Source organism: Limanda limanda, chromosome 17, assembly GCF_963576545.1.
Source record: "Limanda limanda chromosome 17, fLimLim1.1, whole genome shotgun sequence".
Classification (NCBI taxonomy): domain Eukaryota; kingdom Metazoa; phylum Chordata; class Actinopteri; order Pleuronectiformes; family Pleuronectidae; genus Limanda; species Limanda limanda.
The window spans coordinates 10,411,341-10,430,340 of NC_083652.1; the positions used below are offsets into that span (position 1 = coordinate 10,411,341).

Genomic DNA, 19,000 nt, shown 5'->3' on the forward strand with positions numbered 1-19,000 from the left:
GTTGTTGTCAAGTAGGTGGCACAATTGACTTAAGATCACACAAAACTGCTTACTCTCATTATAATGTAATCAATAGTTAATTACCAGTGAAGTGATGTGGGTCGTCTGGGCCTGTAACCCTTTCCCTTCCACCTGGCCCCTCGCCTCCTGCTCCTCTTTTGATTAATGGCCCCTGACTTTAAATCAGGATTTAATCCAGTAGATTTATTATAGGTTGTCTTGTTATACAATGAAGCGAGTGCATGGAGAGACACTTTGCAAGTTAAGGTGAGTTAAACGGAGAATCCTCCTCAAACCTGAAACACAAACTGATGTGAGAACACGATGGGCCTTTTCAAAGTCATTTGGATGAATGTGTTCTGGAGCTGCAGGCTGATCTGAATGTGAGCTGTAAATATTCCCCTGTTTTGTCAGACTTCAGTGGCCTTGTTTTACATTGATTTTACCTAAACCTGAACCCTTAATAATGCAGGGAATAGGTTTGACTATGGTTGAGGAGGTACAGCGGGTCGTCCCCTTACCAGACGGTCAGTGGTTTGATCCCCAGCTCCTCCAGTACACACTCCTTGGGCAAGATACTAAACCCCAAATTGCCGCTGATATAATAAAGTAGTGCTGTATGAATGTCTGTGGCTTGTGGCGTAAAGCGCTTTGAGTGGTTGCGAGGTAAAAAAAAATTTAAATATGCAAAATGCATAAAACTTTATTCATCAAAGATTCATTGACATTAATATGCAAACATTTACAAAAAAAACCTTGAGAACAGTGATTGTCAGGCATTAGTTAGTTAACTTTTTTTTTCTGAGAAATAATGACAGGAACAATATTTATAGATAATCAATTCTTATTCAATCTGTCAATTCTGACAAGCTATAAACCAATGCATAAATATTCTCAGCAATGACACTGCATTTAAAAACGGACCTGAGCTGGAAGCAGATAAGAGCTACTGTACGTGAGTGGTTCTTTTACCCACCCTACAGTAAGATCAAGTGCAGTAGGAAAAATAGTGTGAATTAGCAATTACACTATGTAGTGTCGGAAATTAAGAGAGAAAATGTGCAAGGTACAAAAACCATGCAGCACTATTCAAAGCTTGTCCTAAGGCAACTCGGTTCAGTTGTGGCATCATTTTAAAATATTCTTGTGTGAATATTTATCCTCAGTGCATTATGGTAAAAGGAGATTTTAAAATAACCTCTTGAAATAAAACATGCAGGATTGTTTTTTTTTCTGGTGACTTCAGTCCCGCCCACCAAGATGTCTAAAACGTTGATTTCAAACAATGTCTTCTTTTCTAATATTCCTGCAAGTCTAAGGAGATGTTCTGCATCCGCTCCACCACGAAGAAGCTGAGCGTTCCGGCGAAGCCCAGGATGACCATCAGCAGGAGCTGCCACATCAGTAGCACGTAGCCGCTGTAGAAAAACGCCACGGCTGCGAAAACGGACTGTCGAGGGAGAGGAGATTTTATTTAGTTGTTTAACAGACAGTTTTTGCTCACACATGGCTGGACAAGCATGACGCCTTTTAACAGGAGGAAGTAACACTCGCACTTCTTTGTCAAACTAACAGATCCCACTGGTGCATTTACTGTCAGCTGACCATTCACTAAAAGCCTCTCCTGAACAGCAATTGTCCAATCGCAGCTTTTCATCCGGAACTAGCAGGTCTGTCGAGCTTTGTTCAAGGGGCTTTAGTATAAAGAATACACTGTATATTAAGAGTCTTTAAAGGGTAGTGTCTTTTTATTTAGGATTTACAAAACAAAAACGACACCAAAATTGTAAGGAATGGACTAAATCAATAAACGAGTAGCGTATTACTGATAACATCTTATTTGGAGGTGTTAAAGGTTTACACTTTAGGATTAGAGTCGACAAATAGTGTTCCGGATGCCAGGATAACAGTTTAAATTGTGGCTTGTGTCCTGCTGTCTGCTTTCTTGAAAAGTTTGGACTTCAGTAACGATAAAGCGTAAAATTGTTTTGCAAACTTTTGGATATGGGGCTCCTCAAAAGTGAAACCAAATCATGGACTAAAAACTAAAAAGTCATGTATATTATATTAAATCATTTTTACCAAAGATGGTTCCAGTCATTTAACTTTCTAATTAGTGTGATTTTAATTATAAACTATTATAAACAAATGTCAAAATTGCAAGATGGCAGGGCCGTATCTTAAATTTTTTGGTTTAAATTTTGTACAGAAGGGGCAAATAGAGACGCATCATCCATCTTTATTTCAAGTCAATGACCGTTTCTTATCCTCTCGTAAAAAGTGACGCACACTGTAAAAAATACATACATTCAAGTATAAATCGAACAGCATTGATTACTAGCTAAGTGGGTTTTTCTAATGTCAACATTCAAACAATTCATTAGTTGTGGCACAATTGGTAACAGTATAATACTCTAATGTTAGGGCTAATTACATTGCACGGTCTAGTTAGGATAATTTACTGCAGGCGAGGTTGTTAAGAGACGTGATGGGAGACAGCAGACAGTTCATTATTGAACTCGTTATTGATTTATGCATAAGTTGAATACCTTGTTTATTGGACCCATGCAGCAACATGCTTATTATTTAACAAGTATTTGTTTTGAATATAAAAAAAAAATGCAATTTCAAGGGTTTGTTTCTAGTTGGAGGCCAATTTTGCTGCAAAGACAACCGGAGAGATTACAGGGGTCTTGTCTTTTCCTTTTTAATGGTGCTTCAGGTGAATTTATTCCACACCTGACAAGACAACATTTTAACCCGGCTTAGCTCGTCACTGCTAACAACGTCGGTAAATTGGGAAGTCAGGATTACCTGGATGAATTTGAAGATAGCGAAAGCAGGCGTGCTTTGTTCAGCATAAACACAGCCTAATATGCTGTAGAGCTGCGTGTTGAAACAACTGTCCCCGAGTCCGAGCAGGAAGCTGCACAGCAGGGCAATGGCCACACTGCGAGAGAAAAAGTAGATCTTATTCAAACAGCAAAGACGTGTGACAGGCTTAATTTTCATCATTAAATGATCACATAAATTAGCTACCTTGGTGTTAGATATGGGTTCTTTTGGGTCGTGGTCTTAAAGACAACGGGGGCGTCATCTGGGATGTTGAGGAAGATCAAATAGAAAGCGACAAAGTGGACGACCATTGCCAGAAACACCACAGAGGTCCGTCTGAAGCGGTTGTTCTTACACAGCAAACCAAACAAGCCTCCACCTGAGGAGAGAGCCAAAAGACGACGTGAGCCCGGCAGACGTTTCTGTGACTGTGGATCAAAGTTTAACAGAAGAGCGTAAACTTACCCACTATTTCTCCGATGCCCACCACGATCCCAGAGATCCCAATCAAGCCTTTCGCTGCAAGTCCAAACTGTGTGGTTGCTCCAATACACGTCCCGTACACGCCGCTGTAGAAAGATAGCTCGAGGCCTGGAGAACAAAGAGGGCAGGCTGTAGCCGCGAGCCTTCACCGGAGGCTAAAATCCTCACTACAGGAAATGCATTCTCCATTTGTACTCACCGCTGTATGCCATGCAGGGACTCAGGAGCAGTATAGTTTTAGTCTTCAGAAGTTGCAGAATTGTCTCTAAACAGGAGTGGACATAAAAGGATGATTTGAATTGCTAAAGATCATAATCAGCAACATTGACCTCAGAGAAAAATGCAGCTGTTAAGGCCCCATTTTGACAATTAAACCTCATTGCGGGCACAATATGAGAAAATATTCCGTCTCAATCAGGCAAAAAGGCACATTTATGGTAAAAACACCCAAGAGAGAGATTTACTCGTTCTGTTACGGGAAATTCAGATTTCAAAAGAAGAAATCCCTCCAGGTTTCTTTGTTTATGCCGGGATGCCCTTTCTTGACATAAATCAGCATGCATCTCTGCTGAACTGACAGCAGGTGCAAGTGCAGCAGAGTTTCTACTTGACAAACACAGATATAATCTGAAATAAAAACTCTCGCACAGGCAGTTTTTCTGTGTACTCTGTTGTAATGCTCGAAAGATTCTTATCAACATGAAAGCGATTTTCGCTCGAACAAAAACAAAGCTGCCTGTGACTGCCTGCTAGTGTCAGACCCACAGCAGTGAAACGGAGAACTGGAGGTTGCCTGCAGTACGCCAAGTAACCGAGGAAGACCAACAAAATAACACACCTCTGCACTTTCTCAGTAGATTCTATATCAGCTGTGAAAACATGACTCTGATAAATATATACACAGCAAGAGAAAAAGCAGCACTTCGACTGAATGTGCATTTTGTGCCAAACTAAAGGTAAGCCGACTACGTACAGATATGTGTGGTCTCCATATGATGCACTCTAATGAATTAACCTGTCATTTTTTAAATTACTCTATAGCCACCATAGTCTGTATATAGAGTGTGGATGACAGGACAGCTCCTGAGGAGTGACAGGACCTCTTGACAGCCCTCTGGTGGCTGGTTGCAGTAAAGGTCAGAAATCCTGCCTCCTCCATGTTTGTGGATAGGACATAGGCCAAAATGGAAAAGTCAAAGTACATGACAAACACATGTATTCCTCATATAGGTTTAAGTGCTATTTTCATCAATAAGTTTGGTTGAATCGTCTCTGCTAAGGAGGTCAGTGTTGTTTGTTAGTTTGCAGGATGATGCAACAACTTCTCAACCAATTTCCATGAAATTGTGTCGAAGGCCAACGTTGAATTTTGTTGCAGATCTGTATTATTTTTCACTTTCTTTAACATTACAAGACGGAGATGAACACGCCACATAATGCAAACCTGCTATGAAGAACTCTATGTAGTGTGGTCCATGTGGAACATGATGGAGTTCATTATATATGCATACAGTAAATTCATAATGATTCAAAGTGTAAATAAACAAATCCCAAGTGTTCATATACACTAATATTTAATGTAAAAACTTACTGAATTCTGACTTGGCATCTTGCATGGCACTGCTGGCTCTGTGCTTATACCTAAATCACAGAAGATAAAATGTGTTATAAAGTGCGTTTCACCCTCTACAGAAATAATCTACTCACACAAACGATGATGTAACGTCCTTTGACTGAACCACAAGTGAAGTTATTTACAAATCTCAAAAACTTAAGCTGCAAAGAGATGACAGGACTTCCTCAGAAAACATCCCAACAGAGAGCAGAACAGCGCTTCCACAGATAAAAAATTGCTCCCTATAGGATTCCTTGTTATGCTGCAAGACAGAAAGCAAATACCTGGATCGAGTAGATACTCAGAATAGGGTCTAAACAAGCTGCTACCATAAGAGAGAGAAAAAGGCTGAATTTAGTTGTCTTTGTAATAAAGAGGCTGACAGAATTTCAGTCTAATCATGTTTTTCGCCAACTTAATTTCCTGTCTAACACATAATGTTGCATCTTCTTTCCGTCATTTTTCATGAACATCACTGGATTTTGACACCATCCATATATATTTTTGTTATTTCTGTAATTTGAGTCAAACCTCTTTTCTATGATTTAAAAGGTCTGAAATAGCGTGGAGGGCTTTGTCTGAAGTGGCCGTGGTGTTTAACCATTGTCACTCTGAAAAGGGGAAGTCTCGTTCCCGGGCCGTCCAAAATCTGCGTGATTGCACCCCACTCGGTAAAGGCCTATGATTAGACTCGTCAAAATTGCAATGATCTGTGGGAAAATGGTCGTTGTCATTTCTTGTGAAGGACAAGCGCTCCTGCAGAGCTGAGGCGATAAGTCACGATGAAAACCCTCATACGATTCAAGGTAGGTTATTCGATCAAATATCAATTTCGTGGGTGGTTTGGTTAAAGGTTAACATGGTGAAGTAGATGGGAGGTAAATTATTAACATTCGTTGCCTTGCTCACTGTAATAAATGTTACCATGTGGCATAAATCACAGTGTACTTCACTCTCACTGTGTCCTTCCAGTCGTCGTTCAGACACTTTTATATAGTCTGATTACGAGGAGAGAGGTGCAATTATCGGAAGGATTTACATCGCGTGTGTCGAAAGCAGCAGGCGCCCTTCCTCTTCAGAGAGCATCTCCTCTTCGTGATGGCTCCTCCTCAACACCAGGAAGCTGAGCGTGCCGAGTATAGAGGTGACCAACAGGGACAGGAAGATGTTTTTCCTGCTGCTGTCTGAGAGAAGAAAATTACAATCAACCACTTTAACTTAAGTGCACCGTATATACTGAGAGCAAGAGCATATTCAGAATAGCCAATAGGTCGTGCTCTGTAGGGCTCTTGATGTTTTCATCGTCTTGCTACATTTTTCTATATTGGTGGTGACAGGACTTACTCTGAGATAATCCTACCTGATATCTCTGCTCTTCCATTCCAGTCAAAGTAAATGTAAAGATTCCCAAACAACATGCTGCAAAAGAGAAAATACTGATGAGTCGAATATGTACATGATGGATATGACAGGAATTAAAATGAAAATCTACTGCTGGGTTCAAACCTTGTATCTCCAGTGTTGGGACTTTTCAGCTAAGTCAATGACATGTGTTTTCAATTCAATTTCCATTCATTGTGAATTTAGCCGATGTTTTACAGTTTTTTTAATCATATTGCACGATCTTTATCGGTGGAAAGACTTGATGTCATGAAATTACAGATTTATAAAGTATTAGCAGATTATTTAGCTAAGCGCCCTACAGCTTTATAGTTTTAGTTCATTCTCATGTCTCTCATGTTGTTATGTTGTCATGTTGCTGTGTAACTGCAGGATGTGTAAATAGGCAACTGTTCTTTATCAAATTTGGAATATTAACTTGTAAGGTAATCTACATTGTGCTTATGGCTTGATTCTGCTGCCCTCAAATGGTCAAAAGCATCAGTAAGTGCAGGTTTAAGGAGGAAGATCATGTCATATGACTTAAAATCCGAACGACAACTAGATTGACCTTAAACTGAGATTGTTTTGCCAACTGCTGTTGGACAGAATTAACCAGCTTCAGCCTCACGTCAGCTAAAATGTATTTAGCTGACGTTTAGTCTGTCCGGGTGACATTTTGGAGACACATAGCTTTCACCTGATAAGAAACACAATCCACCATCCTCTCATCCACCTCGCAGAAAAGTATTATGAAGCGCTTTAAAACAGTTTTCAACCCCCACTATAATACAAAGTTGTATTTTGTTGTTTCAGTCGCCACTTGTGGACCTTCGGGGAAGAGAGATATCGTCCCACAAGTGTTCGTCGTCACCACAGAGTTGATTTCTGGGATTTTTAATTGCAGTTAAACACCCTAACATTTAATTAGAACAACCTTGGTCCTGTTTGTTATGGACAGCGAGCTTTACTGGTGTCAAATCTCTCGGGGGCTTAAAATTGTGTGCAATTATTCTGTCCCAAGCCTCAATGAGGGATAACAGGGGTTATTCATAAAGATAAGACTGGCTGCATTCTGTGTGTGTGTGTGTGTGTATGTGTGTGTGTATGTGTGTGTGTCTGTGTGTGTGTGTGTGTTTGTGTGTTTGTGTGTGTGTGTGTGTGTGAGTGAAGGCTGTGAAGAATTGATTCATAAGTTTACTGTGGCAGGGATCACCACTGCAGACTCAGATTAGCATTACCCTGTTGTGAGCTTTGGCGCAGGTGACAGCCAAAGTAATTATTATACTAATTCAATTTGCATATTTTAGCAAATACAAATTAGATGTCCAAGCTACTGTGCAAGAGCAGCGGGCCAAACAAAAGAGATGAAAAGGCCCAAACTCCTGCACAACGCTCCGGTTTCAGCAGCTCGGGCTTGTTTTATTATATATTTTGCGCAAATGACAATTTGTGACATGATTTATTAGAAACGTTTTTAAATTAAGCTTAGAGTAATATACTATCAGATAGAAAATAAAAAGAGGACAAGATTTTGGCTGCTGCAGGGTAGTGACAGCTTTGATCAAACATGAAAAACATGGTGATGAAACCTGTTTTATGAATTGAATGCAGGAATTAAAGGATGATATAATATAGCTAGTTATTTAGCAGTTAATTGACGATTGTTAGGTTCTCAAACAAAGGAGAGACTTCTTTCCTTCACTAAGTTGCAGATAAATGATTCCAGAGAATCACATACAGCATAATCTAAGAATGCAAAACCTTTTCAAATAATATGCATTCTATTTGGTCTCCCTCAAATAATGAGTCAGTTTCATCAGACTGTATAAAGATGGACGACATGGCATCTCCTCAAAAGGGGAGGGGGCCCATGGCTGCAGTATAGTTCAAAGATGGTTTCTGTCATTTTAGGGTGGGTCATGTTCTGCACCCTGGCTGCCCCTCCCTCCAGTGTGTGTGTGTGTGTGTGTGTGTGTGTGTGTGTGTGTGTGTGTGTGTGTGTGTGTGTGTGTGTGTGTGTGTGTGTGTGTGTGTGTGTGTGTGTGTGTGTGTGTGTGTGTGTGTGTGTGTGTGTGTGTGTGTGTGTGTGTGTGTGTGTGTGTGTGTGTGTGTGTGTGAATGAACACTGATTGGTTGAGAATGCTTGGTATGTATTGGTCAGTGTGCGTGTGATTGGTTTGGCAGGTCTGGGCATGGGTGTGGTTCCCACTCAAACCTGCAGCTGATTTCCACTAATCACCTGATGCAGTATAAGAACCCAGGTATTCCTTCCACTCGCCACACATCCCTTCGCTGTAATCTGTACAAAAATTATTCCTTAATGCCTTTATTAATCTGCCGATTGGTGTCTGAGTCTTGCTCTGATATATGTCCAATCATTGTTTTTCCTATAAATTAGATTTTTTTCCCTGAATAATTCATTATGTGATACTATATAAGATAAACATTTGCATATCTATCTATCGATGATTATCCTGATAAATGTCAGATTATTTCCTTAAATAAAATGTTGGCTCCAGAGTAAAGGCTGTGGTTTTAAAATCTTCTCGATAAATTGTGTTATACCCTCTCACTTCTTGCAGAATGCATAAGCAATATATTGATATATAGGACTTTTGCGATATTCCTATTGATTAAAATTATATATTATTCATACTGTTTTAGTGCCCAGCTCCATCCTTTATGCAGTGCGTCAACACTGAATAGACAGAGACCTGAATTGAACATTCGAGTCAGTAGCAGCCTACCTGCACTGTAACAGAGCCCAGAACATCCCAGTGTTCCTGTTGATGGTGGAGGCTTCTGAGTTTTCCACGAGAAACTGTCCTTGAGCCGTCCACAGCACTGCCAGGGGAAAAAATGGGAGGGAGAGCAGTCATTTCAGGAGGAAAAAAATGTACCCGGTCAGTTAATTGCCCACATGAAGTGAAAAATTATCTTTCTGTGTTGGCAAGAAAAGCATCTAACCGCACTGTGGCCCAGGCACGGGGTTGGAATTCATCGCAGTGCAGCAATTTCAGGCTGCATTAAAAACCAGCTACAAATCATTTCTCTTCATTTTATTTCAGCTAACCTCTCAGCAAAGAGCCGCTTTCTCTTTATTTTCATTTATATCTCAGAGCGAGCTCAAGGTGCTGCACACTATTTACACACCCAGCTCTGAACCTATTTGAGGTCTAATTTGGGACATACTGTTTATACTCATCATCACATCCCAGTTATAATAATCCCTGTATGCGCTATTAAACACTGTTTGGATTTTAACACAAACGGAGGCTGCACAAACAAACAGGAGCCAAGCCGATGTGTTCATGTGCCTCAGTGCTTTGACCTATTTTGAACACACTGTATCCTGTAAATGTAATGTAATCAAATCTGGTATTTGAATAAACTAATGAAACAATAAGCCAATTATTCCATGATAAGATGTACAACTATTTTGTCTCAAGTAAAAATGCACAAAATGATCTGGTGTCAGCTTCTCGAACGGGAGAATTAGATGCTTTTCTTTGTCATCTTCAGAATTTGATCGTCCCCTTTGGCTACGTATGAATAGTGAGCATTTTTCATTTTTCTGTAGCATTTGATGAACAAAACGACTAATAAAGAAAATAACCATCAGTTTAATTGTTGATGAGAATAATCATTAGATGTTGATTAGTAAAAAAAACGATAAAAATAAAGATACACTGGTAAAAAAAAGATTAAGTAGACTAATGATAATAAAAATTAAATACATTAATTGACATTATAAACCAGGATTCAACTCACTGTGTCATAATAGAGTGGGGAGCAATGGAGAAGAAAGTTGTCTTAAATGATTAATATAACTTGAGACAGTTTGTTGTTGTAATAGAAATATGGGAATAAACAAGTACAAGTACAAAAACAATTAAAGTCCTCAACAGTTCCCCTTCCTTCCAGGATACATAGGTGTGTTTCCAATGTATGCCATAGCTTTAATGAACATGCAACATTTCCTACAGTAACTTATATAACAATAATTGTGTATGTGATCACATGTTGCAGGACATGTTATGTGAGAGGTACTTACATGCTGCTCCTATGCCAATGAGTACAGAAGTGAAGTAAAAGGACCATGTTGAGGGGATGATGAACACAGCGATGTACCCACTAGACACAGAACATGAGGAACGGTCATGAGAGACATGTTTCAGCTCTCATCTATATCAGCATCCTGCATGACAATGTTTACCTGTAGAGAAGGCCACTGATAAACATGGAAATCTTTGGTCCTAATACTGTAACAACTGCTGGTGCAAGTAAATTTGAGAAGGAGAAGATGCCATAGATGATTCCAAGACTGTAAAGAAAGCACAAAGGAAATGTTAACAGTAATAATAACTTTATTCCTAAAGCAAGTTTCAAAACAGCAGCCAGTAAAAATAAAAAACAAGAACACAAAACATCAGAGACATAATTTAAAATCAAAGACGGCTATTTATATGAAAAAATATCTAAAATGAGATAACAGATAAAATATAAAAACAAACATTTCTGCAGATTTATTTTAAAAGTTACTGTTTTGTTATAAAATCCCTTGCTGAGCAGAGGATGTGATCCTGCCTGACCTACCTGTGGTATCCACTCCCAGTGAAAGTGCCATTCTCCAGGCTTTTCACCACTGTTTGCTAAAAGTGAAAAAAAAGAAAAGAAAGAAAACATGCAGTGTAAAACACAGGGTTGGACAAACGGATAAATACCTCCCAATTATGTCCCACAGTCATCCATCTGGTCTGATAATTTCACTGGCCATTGAAGAAAATTAGAGACACGAGATGCACATGACACAAGCTCTGATTGACCAGCTTCCTACTGCCCATAATGCATCTCCTGTTGGGATTAATAACTGAGCTCAGAAAAGTTCAAGTAATAAAAGCAATAGAACTAGACATTATAATAACGAATTATAATTTATTTATAGGATAAATAAGGTATAAACAATACAGAAAAATGTAAATGGGGAGATTGTGAAGCATTGTAATACATAAGAATATAATGTTGCAAGTACGTGCAGGCAGACTATTTACACAGTTTTGGAAACATGCTGTAATTACACATGTGCGTAATAATAACAGGAAATGTAAGACATGCACTAAAGCAATAAAATATCTCCTCAGGGTCAGAGAGCAAACACGTTATGAAAATAAGACCAAACATCTGTGACTGAAGTTTTAAATAAGTCAACAGCGAGAGTTATAAGTTTTATTTTTATTTATTTTAACTTACTTCAATATTCCCACAAGTGGTGAAGGCGGTGAAAATGAACAGGAATCCCACACCCAGGATCACAACGTTGAAAGTCCTTGTGTCTGCCATGGTTGGATTCAGTCTCAGAACAGGAACACAAGTGGTGTGGTGTGTTTACAGCCTCTGGTAATGTTGAGCTGTCGACTCGTATGAACCGCAGATCTAACACAGACTCCCATACGGACTCGTTAGAAACTCCGGTAAATCCATTTTAACTGAGCCGAGCCTGAAGAGCCCCTGCACGAACTGTGGATCCGCAGGACAGTGAACGCACCACCGAGACAAGGGCGCACTTCCCTCCTAAAAAACCAACCGACCCTCTCATGACAACTTGTGACTTAAATTAAAAGTACTTTCCTCTGCTGTCTTCCTTTTTTTTTTTTACTTCTTCGTCATTGCTTTCGTCAACATCCATCCCCTGCTCATATCTCCTCTTCCTCTTCTTTCTCTCGTTTGCACTCATTTAGCTTTGCTGCCTTCCAGAGGAAACCAGGGGGAATATTCTCCAACGAGGAGGGAAGAGTGTCTTCCAGTGTCATTGTGCAGAATTGAGCAGTAGTGGAATGTATATGAGTACTTATATGAGGGTTACTTGGTCTTTCTTTTCCTGCTACTTTAGGTTCCCACTGCACCACATTCTCTGATTCAAGATGTTTATTGTCACACCAGTAATATAAGTAGCATTATGTAAACAACTTAGTAAATAAGTAATAAAAGACAACAAGAACAACAATAATGATAATAATAATAATTATTCTATATTTTAAAAAATACGATAAAGAATATAATAACGTGTATTTTCTAAATAAATATGCAATAATGAAATAAGACTACTAAGTAGCAAAACATAGTAAGAAAGAAAGATATGCGTAATGACTGTGAGGGTTGAATACTTGTAAATATAGCTTCTTAATATCATTATTATTATTATTATCCTTATTATGATGTGACTATAATGTGGTAAGAAAACGAGAAATGCAGACAACCACACCGATCATGCCATGAAATATTTAAAGCAAGTCCATCTCAGTTTGAAGCATTTAAAGGGACTCTTACCTTTGTTACATTTTTACACTTTTTGTGGATAAGGTTAAATTGGTATTAATAAGGTAATGACACTCTAAAATGCAAGACAGACCCACCAGGAGTTAAAGCAAACAATTATTTCACTCTCGTAATATTTAGTGAAAACTTCAACCAATAAAATTCTTCGGACCGAAGGACCTTATTGGCCGACAGACCTGTCTGTTTGCTGCATTGAAACAGACAGGAAGCCCGTCTGCTTCTTGTGGCGCATTCGGGCCCGCGTCATCAAGGCGCGTCCTCAACTATAGGGTTTGTTTTGATTCCACGGCAGACAGTAGCGACCGTATCGACCGTAGCGACTGACGATGGCAGACCAAAGTGGTCCACAGCGTACTGAAACAGCCGCTCCCAGGGGGAAAAACAAAAGAAAAAACACCGCGGATGGGAACGAGGGGGTGGGGCATTGGAGGAAGGCGGGATGATTCGAATGTGCTGTAATTCTCAAATGCAACAAAGGTAAGAGTACCTTTAATACGTAGACTGCTCTTAAAGGTTCAGTGTGTAGAATTTAGTGACATCTAGTGGTGAAGTTGCATGTTGCAGCTGAATACCTCTTACCTCATCTTCCTCTTCCAAACAGGAAAGTGAACCTGTAGTAGCCTTCAGTTGTCATAAAAACTCAAAAGGTGTTTAGTTTGTCCAGTTTGAACTATTGTAAAGAAAACATGGCGGCCTCCGTAGAGAGGACTCACTCCTGATGTAAATATAAAGTATTTAAATATAAAGGGCCTATTCTCGGGTAAAGAAAACAACAATTTGTACAATTTAGATGATCAGATACTGGAGAAAATATCGCTAGGGTTATTGTATATTCAATTTCCTTCAAAATATCCCTTCCACCTAAACCTTACACACCAGACCTTTTTAAAGCTGAACCTTCAGATATATAGCATTTGACAGTAATAGAGGGATTTGTACCAGACTTGAAGTGAGGTAACAGGCTTTACTGAGTTGGTGTGAAGGCCAGAGGAGGTGAGTTCAAAAATTAAACATCCAGTAGTTGGCGACATGGCGCCGTTTTCAATCCCAGACGTCACCTTAATAAAAGAAGAAGAAGAACTTGTCCAATAGCAGTTGAGATACGTGCCACCTCTCGATGCTGCCACAACAACAAAGAAGCGCGGCGAAGCGAGAGCACTCACTACCCCTCACTTCCCCGTTTGCTAAAAGAAATATGGTCTATGGCTACATTATGCTGCTCGTATTTTTCACGACTCTACTGCCAATACTCGCCTTCTCATAAACTTATGGAACAGTGCTGTGTTTAAATTGTATTCATTCAATCATAAATTCACCCAATTATTACCATAAAACAACTTTATTTGCAGTTGGGTATCAGCAGCGCATGCGCGTTGTCTTTCTAAGTGAAACTACAAATGTTTCAACGTGGTGGCGATAGAGCTGTGCTCGTAATGTCACTTTAAAACAACCAAGGACTTTTAATTCGTATCTTTTATTTTCAACTAAATTCGCGTTTCTCTCTCCAACACGACTTCTGCCCCAGTGGAGTTCCGTCGCCCGGTGTCGGATGTCCTCCTGCTCTCGAACCTCTCTTTGCCACAGCCTACAACAGATTGTACACAATCATCATGGCGACGCAGGATGGTGGGTATCGAGCAGCTCCAGCAGCGTTTCCCCTTCACGTCTCCTCGTTCCGCTGTGTCACTGTTAATGGAACGACTCGTGCCTCGCGGCGGCATGTTGTCGTGTGCCGCTATCGAACCTGTGTAACGCGAATTTACGTGTCTCCGCTACGCGTTTTGCTCTCAAATGTTCACCAGTGTGTGTGTGTGTACGTGTGTGTAGCTAGCTAACGTTCCCGGTGGCTAACAGCAGTCAAACCCCAGGTGGCTCTGTGGAGGACCGGGGTTAGAATGTTGACTGAATTGTTTAAGCCACGCTGTCACGACTCCGGTTAACCGTGGCCGGGTTATGAATGGTAACGACGGAGTACTAACGTGTGCTGGTTGATATGACGCTGCCACTTGGTGCAGTTGTGTGATCACTAAGGCCAGTCGTGTTTCCCTGAGCCCGAGACAACTGCGTGTTCTCTATTTACCATCGAGAATCACACCGGGGTTCTGGTTGAGACGAGGTCAGCTCTGATTTGGCCTCATCGTGCAACACAGAAGTGAAAGTAAATGTCAATAGATGACAAAAGAAATGAGCGATGGAAAAAGCTAGAAAGACCGAGAGAGAGATAGAGAGAGAGGAGGAGGAAGGGAGGGGGGTGATCAAAGCTAAAATAGACTCCATGACTAACTTCATACTCTTTACTGAAGTTGTGTACTTTGTCTGAAGGTGTGAGTTAATGCATGTGGAATAAATATTTATATTCCCAGTAATCAGAAAAGAGAAACTAGAAATGTGAACAAACTGCTCTGCTCATTCAAAACCAACTTAACGTAAAAGGCTTGAGACTTGATTTTAAAATAGCACGTATCACAAAGTCTAAAATAAATGAGTAACCGAAGGTTGTTAAAAGTTACTGCTAGATAATGTGAGTTACTGTGATTTAGGTGCTTTTATTTTATGAAAGTTTGTTCCTCAGCCAGGTCCTGACACTTGTATATGTGATCAGTTGTTTTTTTGCTCATTTGCCCTAAAAGATATAGTTTAAATTTGTAAAAGTTCGTACAATACTCATGATGTTAGTGGAAGGGTGACTTCATGGCACACTTCATACTATTTACTGCCGTTTTCTTTCCACTTTAAAGTTGCTCGCTCTGTGAAGGAATTGGGGAAATGCATATTAAACAAATATATGTTTTTATTAATCAGAGAACAATCACTGTTATTATAAAGAAACTGGTTATTAGGACCCAAATTTATTGTTTTAAATTAAAGTGTAAGAAAATCTAAATTCTGTAGATTTCAAAATGGTATAAATATTGTCTGAAGTCTAAGATAAATGACTAACTGAAGGTTGTTAAAAATCACTGATAGATGATTGGACTTTATATGATATAGGTAATTTTACCTGACACACCTTGCTCATAATCATTTTAGTTACAACTGTCTAAACCGTGGCCACACTGAATTCCTCATGATGTTAGTGGATGTGTGACATCATGACACACTTCATTCTCTTTCCTACAGTCAATGCTTTTTAAGCAGCTCACTGTGGAAATATGGGACAATGCATAACTAGTACTTTAGTATTGTATAACTAGTATTGAAAATGCATAACTAGTATTGTAGTTTCTGTCATCAAAAAAGATGATTAAAGGCATCAAAGCATCAAAAAAGATGACCAAGGCATCAAAGCCTAAAAAAGATGTTGTGATGTTCAAAGCAAACGTATTATTCAGAACCAGCGTTGGACATATTAAATCACTATTGTGAAGTATTGTCTGCCTTTTCCATTTGGTAATTTGACCTAAACGGTGTTTTATTTCATAAATGTTTAAGTCTTTTTTGTATGTTAGTGAAGGTAATGTCATCTTTCATGATTTGATTAATTAGCTACATTATGCATCTGAATTTTGAAAGAATTTCCTTCAATGGTCTTAATTCTTTTTGGTTTCTCGTGTTTTTCCAGGAAGTGAAGAAGTCATAATGGAGACTGAGGCACTACCAAAAGAAGCTGAACCACTGACTGAAGATGCTGAAAAAAGTGAAGCGGAAACTACGTCTCCCTCAGATACCGGAGACGCCACAACTCAGGACTCTAGTATTAGCAATGGGGATGACGCGGTCGATGACCGGGAGAAGGTGGACGTGAAGATTATTTGGAACAAAAATAAATATGATCTGAAAATTGCTATTGATAGCACAGGAGCCAAACTAAAAGAGAGCATCCATACACTCACCGGTAAGAGCACGCCTGGTAGGTTAGTGCAGACTCAATAGGTGGTGTGTGTGTGAGCCACAAAGCTTAATGAGTGTTCACCTTCTTCATTTCAGGTCTTACCCCGGCAATGCAGAAGGTGATGTACAAAGGATTGCTCCCCGAGGACAAGACGCTACGTGAAATAAAGATTACAAATGGCGCAAAAATAATGGTGGTAGGATCGACAATGACTGATGTATTAGCCATGACTACACCCAAAGAGGTCATTCAAGAGGAAGTCAAAGCGGAAGAAAACAAGAAAGAGCCTCTATGCAGGCAAAAGGTAGGATTAATGACATTACTGCATAGTAAATTAACATATTTATGGAGGTCTGTGATTTTAAAATCTGCCCTTTTTATCTCAGCAACACAGGAAAGTCTTGGACAAAGGTAAACCAGACGACATAATGGCAGCTATTAAAGGAACAAAGGTGAGAGAAGATGAAAGGTCACAGATCCACTGTATGTTAAACATGTTTAACCAGACCCGGTGAGTAACTGCTCTGCCCCGCCAACAGGAACGATTACCAACAGTGCCTTTAGCCGGAATGTTCAACAAGTCCGGGGGAAAAGTTCGACTCACGTTTAAACTGGAGCAGGACCAGTTGTGGCTTGGAACAAAGGGTGAGAAGCTGTACTCAGTTTGCTTCACTCCCTCCAACACAGAGATACTGATGATACCAAATTCCCTAATTCTTTGTGTGTATTTTCCTCTACAGAGCGAACGGAGAAAGTCCCAATGGGCTCCATAAAAAATGTATTGACTGAACCCATTGAAGGCCATGAGGACTATCACATGATGGTAAGTGTTGTATATAAAATAAGAAAAAAGCAAATGCTAAGTTTCATTTATTTAGTTCATCTGTGAGGGCCGTTCTGTGTAAGTAAACAGTGCTGGTTCACTGAAGTCACTGCAGTATGTGTACATCAGAGTGACAGGGTCATCATTTGCTGTTATGGGCCTCTGCAGCCGAGCGGGAAATGTCAGTGCCTTCTCTAGATTAACCTTTTATTTGTAAAGGCACTTCTCTTCCTCAATGTCAGAGGAAAACAGCGGCTTTCAATTTGGAGCCCATTGTAGAAATGTTGAGAGAAGTAGCAGCAGTTTATTATGAAGATTTATTTTTTGAAGAGGAAAATTGTACTTGACAACAGCGTTTGTATAAAGATTATGAAGTTAGGAGAATGCTCAGTTGACACTTAAATCATTTGAATAACTGAAGTTTTTTTAAACTGTATAAAACAAAATTGGTATATTTTACATTTTACAGCCATGTGAATGACAGTTCATGAGAAAATTAACTATTAGGCATGTAAGTGATCTGATAATTGTTGTTCTTGTACAAAGTTAGCATAGTAAAATGCTGTGAGTCTAAGCAATTAGGCAAAAACAAATTATTCAGCATCCAGGCTGCTGTAAAAGTTAAATTTACTACCACCTCCCACCGACTCAACATGGAAGCCTGTGTAGCCAATACAAATGTGAGGGGGCGTTTAGCCGCTTTACTGAGCTTGATCAATGTCAATCGTGCCGCGATGTCACATCCTGATGCAGAACAGAGTAAACACAAGGATACAGATCACCGTTTTTATTGCTGTGGCTCCGAAGTGAAACATGATGTCGTCCACTCGCTCAAAGCCTGTTCCTGCATCACAAAGGAGCTGGAAATGTATGAGGAGTAGATAAGGATGATTTAAAATGTCACTGGGCAGGAAGCTTTTATTCCCTGGTATCAGTGATCCACCCCGAGTGAATCAGAGTATGAGTGAAAGTGAAAGTCAGCCGCTGCATTGCTGAATGGCTGCTGGGATGTTAAATGGGCTGTAATATAATGGAAAGGAAATTGTCTTTTTTATTGGAAGATCTCATGAGAGGCAATGTAAATGTATTTTAACAATCAGATGTCACGTTTTAGGATTTGTCGATAAAACCTCTTTGTTTATCTTTATTTTTGTTGCCTTTTAGAATTTGTACCTTGATATGTGCTTGGCTTTTTCTCCCTCTTCTACCATAGGCTTTTCAGTTGGGTCCGACAGAAGCGTCTCAATATTGGGTCTACTGGGTGCCTGTTCAGTTTGTGGATGCAATCAAAGACACAGTCCTTGGAAAATGGCAGTATTTCTAATGTGCCTCTTTTTTGACAATGCTGAACTGGGATTGAGAGGAGGAGGAGGCGCCAGTGGCAAATGAAACTGGAGTCAATAGTGAAGCTTACTTCTCGGAATATATACGAAGGAAACGGACGGATGCCTGTGGACTAATCATATTCTTTTTAGGTTTAAAGTGCACTATGTGGCAGCGTAACATTTCTCAGCCCTGTTGATCATTTGAGGTTTGAAGCAAATCCAAGGGAAAACAATGAAACCGTTGTACAGAAATTGCTAACACTTTTCTTCAGTTGTTCTTAAAGAAATAAAACTTATTTAATAAAATGAGGTCAGCTGGACATTGTTGTTTGTTCTGTCTGTGTTCAGTGTTGAAGCCTTGTCGACAT

The 19,000-nt window shown here is 39.6% G+C and overlaps 2 protein-coding genes across 3 annotated transcripts; one reads left to right on the forward strand and one right to left on the reverse strand.

Moving 5' to 3' along the window:
• Positions 1 to 741: 741 nt before the first annotated feature.
• Positions 742 to 12,023, reverse strand: LOC133022707 (UNC93-like protein MFSD11). Of its 2 annotated transcripts, none has more exons than XM_061089582.1 (13): positions 11,567 to 12,023; positions 10,913 to 10,968; positions 10,533 to 10,640; positions 10,371 to 10,450; positions 9,064 to 9,160; positions 6,294 to 6,352; positions 5,973 to 6,117; positions 4,910 to 4,959; positions 3,518 to 3,583; positions 3,301 to 3,426; positions 3,040 to 3,214; positions 2,815 to 2,950; positions 742 to 1,450 (listed from the first exon to the last, which is right to left on the reverse strand). In XM_061089582.1, exons 1-13 carry the CDS (start codon positions 11,654 to 11,656, stop codon positions 1,298 to 1,300), a joined length of 1,341 nt encoding a protein of 446 aa, XP_060945565.1. In that variant the 5' UTR covers positions 11,657 to 12,023; the 3' UTR covers positions 742 to 1,297. The 2 variants fall into 2 exon arrangements, with proteins under 2 accessions (XP_060945565.1, XP_060945566.1); XM_061089583.1 differs by lacking the exon at positions 10,913 to 10,968 and adding an exon at positions 11,041 to 11,170 and having other exon boundaries at positions 11,567 to 11,630.
• A 2,027-nt stretch (positions 12,024 to 14,050) lies between these two features.
• Positions 14,051 to 18,941, forward strand: ubfd1 (ubiquitin family domain containing 1). Its single transcript, XM_061089698.1, has 7 exons — positions 14,051 to 14,278; positions 16,215 to 16,487; positions 16,580 to 16,788; positions 16,871 to 16,936; positions 17,024 to 17,129; positions 17,225 to 17,307; positions 18,521 to 18,941. Exons 1-7 carry the CDS (start codon positions 14,263 to 14,265, stop codon positions 18,629 to 18,631), a joined length of 864 nt encoding a protein of 287 aa, XP_060945681.1. The 5' UTR covers positions 14,051 to 14,262; the 3' UTR covers positions 18,632 to 18,941.
• The last annotated feature ends 59 nt before the right edge of the window (positions 18,942 to 19,000 follow it).

Coding starts and splice junctions, on each gene's coding strand:
- LOC133022707 (XM_061089582.1), bottom strand. CDS start 11,656: ATGGCAGACACAAGGACTTTCAACGTTGTGATCCTGGGTGTGGGATTC. Junction 10,969..11,566: donor CCACTTGTGGGAATATTGAA/GTAAGTTAAAAT, acceptor TTTCACTTTTAG/CAAACAGTGGTGAAAAGCCT. Junction 3,215..3,300: donor GGGCATCGGAGAAATAGTGG/GTAAGTTTACGC, acceptor CTCTCTCCTCAG/GTGGAGGCTTGTTTGGTTTG.
- ubfd1 (XM_061089698.1), top strand. Junction 16,789..16,870: donor AGCCTCTATGCAGGCAAAAG/GTAGGATTAATG, acceptor TTTTTATCTCAG/CAACACAGGAAAGTCTTGGA. Junction 16,937..17,023: donor CAGCTATTAAAGGAACAAAG/GTGAGAGAAGAT, acceptor CCCCGCCAACAG/GAACGATTACCAACAGTGCC.